General features: G+C 41.7%; 1 protein-coding gene across 2 annotated transcripts in view; it reads left to right on the top strand.

The window, feature by feature from the left end:
* AOAH (acyloxyacyl hydrolase) overlaps positions 1 to 12,032 on the top strand; it is a 201,989-nt gene that overhangs the window by 113,525 nt on the left and 76,432 nt on the right. For both annotated transcript variants that reach the window (XM_019509056.1, XM_019509057.1), the window contains exons 13-14: positions 4,629 to 4,720; positions 6,942 to 7,024. In XM_019509056.1, the coding sequence (XP_019364601.1) occupies positions 4,629 to 4,720; positions 6,942 to 7,024 (175 nt within the window). The remainder of the gene's footprint in view (positions 1 to 4,628; positions 4,721 to 6,941; positions 7,025 to 12,032) is intronic.

Below are 12,032 nucleotides of genomic sequence, written 5' to 3'. Positions count from 1 at the left end.
TATGACTGCTTTAAATCTACACTTGGCTAGAACATTTGAGACTAGGAAACAGTTTCAGACTTTGACTAGCTCATTCTTTCCATCATTCCTTGCTAACACCTGCTTCCCAGGACAGAAATTAATTCCTGAATTACATAGACCTAGCACCCTAACCTGCCACAGGTAAAGCAAGGGAACCATGGTGGCCAATGTCCAGCTTCTATAAAATGTTGTCAATATAAACCCAAGAGATCCCAGGTAGAAATCCACACCACCCGCTACAGAGGAAGGCAAAACCCCTGACAGTCCCATACCAATCTTACCAAGATGTAAACTTTCTTCTTGACCCAAAATATGGTGATCGGTCTGACCCTGAGCAGAGGGGCAAGATCCTCTAGCCAGGACCCTCTGGCTTTGCTCCTAGCAGGATTATTGGCACACCCTAGTCAAAGTCCCCAGTCTTGGATGTAGCCAGAGGCAACCCAAGCAGGGTGTGGGGCCCAGGGCAAATCAGCCCATGAGGAGCCCCACCCCCACTCCAATCCCAGACCTGAAGAAGCTGCCACCGCCAGCAGTGGCAGTGGGGCGGGGGTAGCAAGTAGCTGGATGTGGAGCCGCTGCTCTGCCCAGCTCCGTGCTGCTGCTGCTCCACCTGGCTCTGCAGGGACCCCCAAAGTGCAGGGCCCAGGGCACTCACCCCGATTCACCCCCACTAGCGATGGCCCTGGATGTAGCTAACACCCAGTGCCTCTGGGAAGGCTTAAAAACACCCTGACACATATAGCAGAAAAAAGGGGAGGGGAGGCAGGGGCAACCAACTAAGCCCAGAAGCATAGGAAATACCTATGGTAGAAAACAGGCAAAGCTATACCTAGATGATCCCCAACCAGTGGCTGTCCAACCTCTTCTTAAACGTGTCCTGTGATGGAGAGTCCACAACTTCCCTAGATAATCTATTCCACTGCCTCACTGTTCTAACAGTGAAGAAGTTTATCCAGATATCCAACCTAAATGTGCTTTGCTGCAACTTCAAGCCATTGTTCCATGTCCTCTCTGTAGCAAAAGAGAATAGGCGCTTTCCCTCCTTCTTTATGACAGCCCTATCCAGTAGGACATATTCCTAAACTAGTATCCATCACCATAGAGCAAACTAGAGTGCAGCTTTAAGGTTAGAATATACTTTCCATGCTCCCGTGCTGTACAGCCCAGGTCTGGAATGACTGAAAAATCCACTAGGCATCTACCTGCATGTTTAGACACACAAATACCTTTAAAAATCTGACCCTAAGTGAAATACAGTTTTATCTTGAATAAAAATGTAGTTTAAGATGCAACTTCCAAAGTAAATTTCAACATGGGCACATGCTGATCAAACCATTTTGCCTTAAAACCCATTTTAAAATTATACCAGAAAGCATATTCAACAAAAAACAGCTCCCAGCCCAGTGCTGAAAGGACCTAAAAAGATAGAGCTGGTTATAGTCTGTTTTGCTTTAAGATATGTTTGATCATCTTTTTCTTTAAGCCTAATGTGTGCTCTGTGACTGATAAGGGATATTAGATGTTGTCATCTTTACTGATTTATTGTGTGAGTGTTACTTCTTAGAAGAAATATACTGTGGGCCACAGATTCACAAGTCACCTGCCCAATTATTTTTTGAAATCTTTTCCCTTGTGCTCCATTCCCAAGGCATTGTGGGCATGTCTACACAGTGTCCTGGGCTCTGTCAAAAGTGCCTGCTGTTGAGAGACCCTGTGAACCTGCTCCAATTTACATGTGCCAAACCCAGAAATGCATTGGTGAAACTACCCTTAGGCCCTGCTCCCCTTCTCCTCCCCCTATCAGCTATTGTGGAGATCTCTTGTCTCTAGCGTGCTTGAGAATGGCAGCAGGGGATGCTCTGGAGTGCCTTCACTGCTGTATTTCAATGTGTAAACTGATGGAAGGATGGTACTAGGGAGTGGGTAACCCTTGTGCAAGCATCTGTTTGCACACACTTATCTAGGCTGTAAAGAACACAGATTGGGAAACTATACCCAAAGACTGCTAAAAAAATGAGAGAGGACCAGCTGATGGACTATTGAGCCAGAACCATTTTCACCTTGGTAACTAAAGCGGATCTACTGTAAGTAGGTCAAATGTGCTGTTACTTGCTGTAAACTGGCATCTGTTGTACATTATGCTGCTTATGGTTTGACTGGAGGATTCATCTGCAATCTTCCCCCACTTCCTCTTAGGGCTAGAGCCTGAAGCCTGCAGGCAGGAAGAATTCCTAATAATATAAATGAAAATTTACTGGAATATAAGGACTGAAAGATTTAACTCTTCCACTCTTCATTTACTCCTTTCAGCCTCCTGTAGAAAGCATTACCCACAGGCTTGCTGTTTATAGTAGTAATTGTTCTGGGGACGAAAAACACAATTGCTTGAAAAGAAAATGAAGCTAATAAATTTAAAGGATTACACTGCCTATAGGTTTCCTGATTTTATGTTGTGACCTTCCTTTGTTATTAACTTCTTCATCCGTAGGTTTTTAGTACAAGCACAAAGGATTTATACATTTGTCTTTGGTAACGTACCTCAGACTGGTAAAAGCTGGGAATTTACTCTCTGTCCGCATCCTTGTGAGACAGCATGATTTCTCCAAGCCATTTTTCTTCCCTTTCATGATTTTTGACACTTTCACAAATCAAAATGGAAAAGAATAGACTGCTGTAGACTGAATGTACAATGCAGCTTTTATCTGCATAGTGGCTTTCATTGGAGCTGTAGCCTGAGAGGCGCTGGAGATAAATCATAGCAGAGGATGAGAAAATATAAAGCCTGCCTATACATACAAGTTCTGTGTTAGCATCTATTCCTGCTGCTAGGAGAATGTGTGTGTTGCTTCCCAACTCTCCTGCTAAGCACATGTCCTGCCTTGTCTCCTTCCATCATCATTACTCTCCTGTAACACAGAATGATGCCTATTCCCTCTGTCTTACCAAGGGAATGATTCCTTCTAGCCTCTCTATACATAACAAATAAATAAAAGTATTTTTCTTCATTGGAGTTGAACTCGCAGCACACCCTGGTGCACCCCTATTACATGCTCTGGCCTAATCATTTGTCCTGCTACTCCTCCACCCTCTAGCAGACCCTCCTCTCTTAATAGGCAGCATAAAGCAGTCATGGGTTGGTCTATATTGCTTAGGGACTTCTCTTCTACTAGGGGCTAGTCTATTACTCCTTTCTGCCACTGGTTTGTTAAAGATATAATAGTAAGAGCATTTGAAAAATTACTTATCACACAGCTAGCACATTGCAATTTTTCTAGCAAGAAGTGGTGCTGTATTGTGCCAGGAGACAATCTTTAGGAAAGTGGCTCAGGCCCTAGAAAATTCTTAAATTCATTTAATCAATTTTCTAAGAGTAGGTGCTAGGAATACGAATTCCTTCAAATCTTCTTGTCAATGAGGGAAAAAAGCTGCTGCTCTGAATTATGACACACCCTGTTGAGTCATGTATGGCCTCATGCTGCTGTTCATGCTTAGCCTATGAAGATCTGCTTTTGGAAGAGTCCATGAGACAGGTGCAGAAAGCAATGCTGTGAGCAGATATCTGCCATTTCATTGGCTTTGTAAGTACTGTCTATGCTGCAGCTCATGCATAATGCAGGGCTCCTTCAAAATCAAAGAAGGTATGCACTTAAAATGTTTCTAGCAGTCTGAAAGTACTTACTGGTTCTACTGTTATTCCCTATATTATGAGCAAAAAATGCCTGCCAAATTAAATAGCAACTTTTTAATACATGTATTTAAAATAGTATTGCCAATTAGTAGGGGTGTGCAAAATGGGCCATATTCAATTTGCATTCAGCCCGAATCAGGGACAGCAATTCAATTAATTGATTTGGATCATTGTCCCCAATTTGATTCGGCCGAATCTGAAGATTTGATGCTGATTCGGAGAATCAGTGATTCAGCCATAGACACAGCTTTAAATGTTTTTTCTACATATCTCGAGGCTCATGAGCGCTGCAATTCTGGAGCGAATGGAGCGTCCCACCCCCCCGCGTGCTTGGCGGTAGACCCGGAAGTGGACCGGAAGTAGTTTTTCGACCACCAAGCATGTGGGGGACTGCCCCTGTCCCCCCAGCTCAGTGATCAGCCATGGTGGGACCCCAGGTGTCCCCCAGTCGCCGGACTGGGGGGCAGGGAGGGGGGTCCCCCATGCACTCCGTGGTTGACTCAGAAGTGGACTGGAAGTGCTTCTGGTCCATTTCTGGGTCCGCCACCAAGCGTGCTGGGGCCCCCCCTCCCCCGCCCCGCCGTGCTCCTCTGGGAAGCTCTATCTGCCCCAGCATCTCAGCATTCACAAGCTGCCTGCTACCTTGAGGTATGTGGAAAAAACATTTAAAGCTGTCTCTATGTCTGAATCACTGAATCTCTCTGAATCGACTTGGAGGGTTCTGATTTGATTCAAAGTCATTAAAGGGTCTCCTGATTTGATTTGGATTTGGAGATTCAGCTGAATCAAATCTGCAAGTGATGCTTCGCACAGCCCTACTAATTAGCAAGTGTTCTAAGTTAGGAATAATATTTGATTCTGCAAATGGGATTTTATTTGTGGGAACCAAAACACTTTAATTTTTTTAATTGTCTTTCAGCAAGTATTTTCTGATCTTCCACTGGCTTTTACCAATGAGTTTGACTGGCCGCAGTTTTCAGGGATCACTGGATTTCTGAACTCCACCATTGGGTAAGTTAATAGAAGGCTGAAGTCAAATGTTAGCATACCTTGAAGACCAAATAAATAAAATACAAAGCAAAGACAAGATAGAAGATTCCAGTACTTGCATGGAAAAATATAAACATTGCTATGATCTTCCTCTGCTCTTCTTAAAGTCATAATAACCCTGAAGCTGTTTTCCTCTCTCTCCCTTATCCTAGATATATACATTAATACATGTGTTTCTAGCCAATCAAGCCTATTCCTCATGCTCTACTGGTATTCAGGGTGGATTCCAGAGCTGGTCACATTTTTAATTAGAAAGAAATTATTTTTTAGGGATTTTATTGCTGTTGAAACTAAAAGAAATCGCAAGTTTTGGATTTTTGTTTTCTTACTGATTTTTTTTTTCCTGCTGAATGCAATAGAATAAATTAAGTTTTGGGTTTATTTCCAGCCTGGTCCTACCTTAAACTTTTTTTCTTTCCCTGTTTTCCTTTTCTATTTTCACAATATTAAAGAGACTTGCAAAATCAAAACTACAGTATTTTTAAGAAAAAGCATTCTGAGTTTTGCAATTTTAAGTATAGTTCTGAATGAAATTAATAGGCAGAGTTTGAATAATGAGAACAAACTTGCAGAATAACTATGATTTTTTATATGATTCTGGAAATTAAAGCATAGAACAATCCAGAACATCCATGTTCTTTGAAACCTTATTTACCAAATAACTACATCCTTCATTAACTAAATACTGCATTCTTTAACCAGTGCATCCAGTCTGCTTTCCATCATATGCTATATTGAAGGCTTTAAAAAGTTCACGTATTACCATTAAATCATGCTTGTGGTTAATGCTCAGTTTTATCTCAGGTTTCTATGTAGATCATGCTTTTTGGTTTCAAGACTTATCATGGTTTTATAACTGCACTGCTCATTGTTTGCCTTTCTCTAGCCCAGGCACTTAGCTTATCCAAGTTCTTCATATATAAGTTCAAACACAAAATCAACAGCCCCAGTAGGGATTAAAATGTTTTCAGGGCTGTGGAAATGAGTTTTATTTTCGACTTTCCTTTGGGCAATTCTGCTTCGGAAGGATTTTTATTTTTCTCTACGCTGCAAAGTAAAGGGGAAAACTAATCAAACACAATGTGTCTTCAAATCGGTCAGTCCAAGATTTATTACTCTGGGAAATGAACGTCCTGCCAATATTTCTCATTTTTATTTACTGTTCCACAACTCTAATGAAAAGCCAGACTCTTTGCGTGTCAGTGTAATTGCTTTTTGTAAATGTTATCTTAAAGGTTCAATGAGCAACTATCTGAAGAATCAGGAAAACATGGCTAAAAATATGCACCATTTGAAAGGCACTATATATTATATCAGTCTATATACAGCTTTCCTTTTATATTATCATGTTTAAAAGAAAACAGATGTTTTAAGTGAACAAAGAGGAAATAGAAACACAAAGGATACAAGATTTAAATACCGAGTTAATTTCTAACTTTTCAAAACCCTCTTTGACTCTTCCTGAACTTCAGAGGATTGAATATAAAGGATATTATACTTCATTTGAAAGCTTTAGTCTCACCTCATTATTATGCTATGCACCTATGGTTATTTCCTGGTCATTTACATTAAAGAGAAGGTTAAATCCTGAAATAGGCAGTGGGATATAAACCCAGAAAATGCAGTTTTACATTTTGGTCACCCATGACTAGTTCCTATGACTTGTTGGCTCTGCTGTAGCCTGTTAATTGTGTTATACAGCCTTTCTGACCACCTTTTAAAACTATTGTTTGCTTCCCAATTGCTGTATTTTGCCAAATCTTCCCCCCAATGTCTGTTTGAACCTCTAAACAGACTTCTAATAATAAAGTAGTCATACTTCACTTAGTTTAATTTTGAAATGCACAATTTATTAGAAATTCACTCAGTGTAGTGTGAATTATAGTGCAGCGTCTATTTTCCCTTTTCTTGCATTGCTCAGTAGCATACTGAATAAAACATGCTAAATATGGAAAATGTAGGTTCAGTCTTTCAAAGGCTACCAAGAGCTGTTCCACTGCTTTTAGTGGAATGACTTACAATAGTATTTCATGTTGTAGAAAATCCTATGCCCCAAAGTGTAGGGAAAATCAATTAATGTATTTCTTTATTAATGCTGAATGTGTCAACCGCTTTCATTAAAGCTAACTAGGTTTTTATGTATGATATGAATTTAGTACCTTTTGTTGTGTTATTTTTTCAGAGGCTGGACAGACTCTTTTTACTTATATTTACGTAGAAGAAACCTCTGCAATCACAGAGACTTCCAGAATATTTCCAAAAATGGTACTTTAACTCATTGTTTTTAATAGATGAAAGTTTGATACTTGATGTTGTACTAATGGACAAGTCTCACAGACACTTTGAGTTGTACATGCTGCATGCATGAAATGTGGAGAAGCAGAGAACACTGTTTAACATGGTGGTTTTTGTTTGCATCAGTCTATCTCAACTCTGAATAAGGGCTTACATAAGCTTGATTTCTTTCATCTATACTATGACTAATGACTTCTGCTTGACTAATAATTGATGCCTTTCACTGTGTAATCTAGAATTCATTTTTCTTTATCTGAATATTGTTTTAATTAAAAAATAATTAGATCTGAATACTAAAGGTTCTATGCTTCCAGAATTGCTAACTTCAGACAATTTTGCAGGATTATAAATTAAAATATTCTTTTTTCTTTTTATGGCCAATTTTTGCTCTAACTAGAGAATAAAACTAAATAATGGCTTTGGCGATACAGAAAATGTCCATATTATGTAGCCTAGTTGGAGAATTGGTAGTTTTCAAAAGGGTTAAAACATTAGTCTTGAACTAAAGCTATGAAAGAACAGTCCTATAACACCTTCCTAAACTGAGCTGAATCTTACCGTCAGTTCACAGTTATATGTCCCTCTTAAAGCAGATTGAAGGTATTTGAGTGACTTGCATTTGTGCTCCAAAAAATAAGCAATCTACTCCTTTTTCCACGTGTGCCACAGGGTAAACAAAGGAAGTTGGACACTAGCTAGCTGTCCCCACACGCATGCTCTGAGGAAAGGTTCATGCCCTGTTGTACAGGATATTTTGTAGTAATATTTTAGATGCTCTGTGCAACTCTTTATTTACTTAAGGCTCCCATACTGCACAAATCAGGATTGTACACAGTGGGTACATCCACGCAAGACATTACTGCACAATGGTGACTGTGTGTTTATGTAGTATTTGTATAATAAGTACTAAACAAATGTACAGTAACCAGTTATTATGCAGTAGCACTGGCAAGCACCTTTTTAGTGATGCTACTGCGCAGTAGTGTATTAGCACTGTTTCTGCTCTGATGTGCTACTGCACAATATTATTTGGCTGCTGCACAGTTAGTGTCTCATGTAGACATGTCTAGTGTGTGTACATAGTGGGCGCGTTTACACGTGTGCATTTACTGCACAGTACGGGCGCACATTAATACATGCATGCCCGTACTGCACAATAAATATGGTGACTTACACTGACTTGAGCGTAAATTCAATACCTGCATCGTGCAAGATTCAAATTTGCACCCAGTTAGTTACTGCACAGTGACATACATGTCAACACCTTACTGCACAATAACACTGTGTCTGTGGACTGATTTAAGACTAATTTTAGTCGCAAGTCAGTCCACACACAGCATTAATGTGCTTTAATACCTATACATGATGCCAGTCTATTCCTGCTTACTGCACAGTAAATTTAAGCTGGCATAAATGCACTTGTAGACATGCCATGTGCCCTGTAGTAGCTCTACTGAAGATGACCTAGTAATTCAGGAGAATGGCTTTCGCTTCCAGTGCTAAAGGTTTTGGACTCAAATCCCACAGCAGCTCTGACTGGGAAAATGCAAATAGGATCAGATTTAGATGATCATAATGGTTTCTTCTCATTTTAGGGGCTATGAATGTATTTGCTGACTATAATACCATCTTTCTTAGATATCTTTTATATATCTTTTTCTTCCTCTGAGGTCCTTTCTTTTTTTGTAATATCCCTCACACTTTCATAAAGCATCCTGATTAGTTCCTTATCCCTCTTTCTCCCTATTTCACATGCATATTTTTACTCTTACATTGTACATACACTACTTTCATTTTGTGTTGTATAAAATGAGGCATGAACGACAGGGGGTATGGTGGCACTGGCAGTGGAGGGAGCACAGCAGCAGTAAGCGGGGAGCTACTGCAGATGCTACCAGCATTGTCAGCAGCGGAGGGAGTGGCACGCATCAACCAGGAGTCAGCAACCACCCGCAGATGCTGCTGGCTGCGTCAGCAGCAGCCAGCAGCAATTGCTGACCATCCACAGATGCTGCCGGCAGTGTTGGTGGGGCCGGGCGGCATGGCAAGCAGCAATTGCCCACACCATGTTGGTGGTGCCTTTTCATAGGGGGTGCACTGCCATGCTCAACTGCACGTGCACCCCCTATGCAGGGGGCAAAAAGTGCACCCCCTACGCATCACCAATGAAATGAGGTGAATCTGCCTGAGCAAAATGCTCTCAAGAAAACTGAGAGGAGAATTTAGAAAGAGAAGAATCATAAGTGATAGAAAAGCTCCAGGGTATCTTCTCTCAGTGTCTTCTCTTAATCATTTTGCTGACACAGTACTGTAAAATTTCATTTTTATTGCCTTATTTGGTATAATATTTTCCCCAAATGGGGAAATTTAAATGGGGACTGTCATAATATTAGGCGGAAAAACTGACTACCAAGCCCACACTTTCCCCCATTGGGAGAACTTAACCCTCCTGTCTAGAACAATGGTTTCTAGTACTAGAAATATGAAATGAAAGAAGAGACTTTAAGTTTACAATACAGAAATCAGTCCTCTCTGTCACAGAGCTAAGACCTGTCGAGTACTGAAAGTGCTTAGTATCTCTAGGAACTATGCAGCACATCACAGGATCAAGCCCATAACACTCAAGCTAGGGTTTGTTTAGTATATAGCTCATAGAAAACCATGTGTTGCCTTTTCTTCATATTGTCATCACAGAGATGAAAACAAATAGAAGGAAGGGCTGCTCAAGGTAAGAGCTTCCAGCTGGGCACAGACTCAATCAATGGGAGATCAATTTTTTGAATTGCCAGCTTTGACAGTTCTCCTTTAAAATTCAGTCTCTGGAGATTGAAAGTGAAGTTGGGAGACGCAAAAAAGAAAAACAGCCATTAAAAACATGTCTGTCAAAATGCTACTGAGAAACTTCTATAACTGTAAAGTTTCAGGTACTTAAAAGAGAGTTTATTTTTCTTCACACTGGTAGGGTTATTGGAAACTTTTCAGAGTGCTTTTTTTTTCCTATGCTTGTTCAATTATGTAGTATGCAGTATTACCTGATCATTACAAGCTGGCAAAATCCTGCACCCTGTGAGTATTGGTAGACTCTAAATGCATCAAGACTGTCATGGTTTCACTGTAAAAAGGGATGAACAAATGGTGAGGCAATTCTATGAAGGACCCCATATCTATGCATTGAGAACTGTTGCATTTTTGTCCACAAAGTAGATCAGAGCAGCAGAGAGATGAACTGTGTGGTCAGTAGCAACTTTTCTAAATGGAACAGCATCCCTTTTGTTAAGTTCAGTATCCCAAAGAACTAAAGACTGGATGTTCCCAGATGCCCAAGCTTGACATTGTATTAATTTCTGTCTGTAGTAGAGTCTGAGATAGCATTAACATGTGTGACACACCTATGAGCAGACTCGTGGTAATGACCATATTTTCTTACAAACAACACCCCCTCAACATAATACCCACCTTGTTTTTAAAAAGCAGAATAAAGACAAAAGATTTTTCCAGAGCTGTGGCACCATATGGCTCATGTCCTGCATAAATAAAGCTGAATCCCTAGACTGGTCTTCATGGGTGAATCTATGATTTTAAAAAGAGCTGAAGAGAATGAGCTAAAGCACTAAAGAGGCTGTGAAATAGAGACCAGGCCAGCTAGCAAACAACAATATTGCCCTAAGTGTGGTTAGCTTGATTAGTAGATCATCAAGACTATTAAAAAGGAGAGACTATCATTAGCACCTGTAAAGTGAAGAACAATGGGTACGGGGGGTCTACCCAACTCCAGGAGATGGCCAGCCAATTTCACAGGGCCAGCCACTATTTTTGTGAGCTGATTGCGGTGGGGTGCCCCATGCCTCTGATCAGCTAAGTAGCTTCTGTGGCCCCGCCCCTTGTTGCTGATTAGTTGTGAGGGCTGTTCATCATGTGGTCCCACCCCTCACTGCTGATTGCGGGGGCAGAAACTGCATGATGGGCAGCCCTCTCAGCCGATGAGTGGCAAGGGCCAGGGGTGGTAGCCATCTTGGGCTCCCCTTCTTGTCAGCAGTCCCACCTCTCCCCTTGCTTCCTGGCAGGCTGCTCAGCCGGGTTACAGTGCCATGAGGATTGCTGGCTCCATCTGGGGAGACAGCATTTTGTTTTCAGTACGTTGCTTTTTTTCCTGCAGATTTTGCAGGATTGCCCAATTTCACAACCATGAAGTCAATTGGCCATGAATCATTAAGTCAATTTTCTCCCTCAGCTGCCTGAACCAGGGTCCTTCCAACCCCAGGCAGAAAATCAGTTTCCCAGCTTCATAAACACACACCAATTTTGCAGGGCTGAATTCATAGAATCATAGAAGTAGGGTCAGAAGGGACCTTGTAGATCTTCAAGTCCGACCCCCTGCCTGGGCAGGAGAAAAACTGGGCTCAAATGACTCCAACCAGGTAGGCATCAAGCCTCTTCTTAAAGACGCCCAGGGTAGGAGTCAGCACCACTTCCCTTGGAAGTTGGTTCCAGATCCTAGCCACCCTGACTGTGAAGTAGTTCTTACAGATGTCTAATCTAAACCTACTCTCTAACAACTTGTGGTCGTTATTCCTTGTTATGTCAGGGAGTGCTAAGGGAAACAAGGTCTCTCCCAAACCCTTCTGGTCCCCCCTAGTGAGTTTCTAGGTGGTCACCAGGTCCCCCCTCAGCCTTCTCTTGTGAAGGCTGAACAGGTTCAGGTCCCGCAGTCTCTCATTGTAGGGTCTGCCCTGTTGTCCCCGGATCATGCGGGTGGCCCTCCTCTGGACCCTCTCAGTGTTGTCCACATCCCTCCTGAAGTGGGGTGCACAGAACTGGAGACAGTACTCCAGCTGTGGCCTGACCAATGTTGCGTGGGGGGGGGGAGGATCACCTCCTTGGCCCTACTTGAGATGCATCCGTGGACGCACAACAAGGTCTGGTTAGCCCTGCCAACCGTGACCTCGCATTGTCGGCCCATGTTCATCTTGGAGTCAAT

This window comes from Gavialis gangeticus, unplaced genomic scaffold, assembly GCF_001723915.1.
Source record: "Gavialis gangeticus isolate Ggan-Ray unplaced genomic scaffold, GavGan_comp1, whole genome shotgun sequence".
NCBI lineage: Eukaryota > Metazoa > Chordata > Crocodylia > Gavialidae > Gavialis > Gavialis gangeticus.
This window is presented reverse-complemented; position numbering and strand designations above follow the sequence as displayed.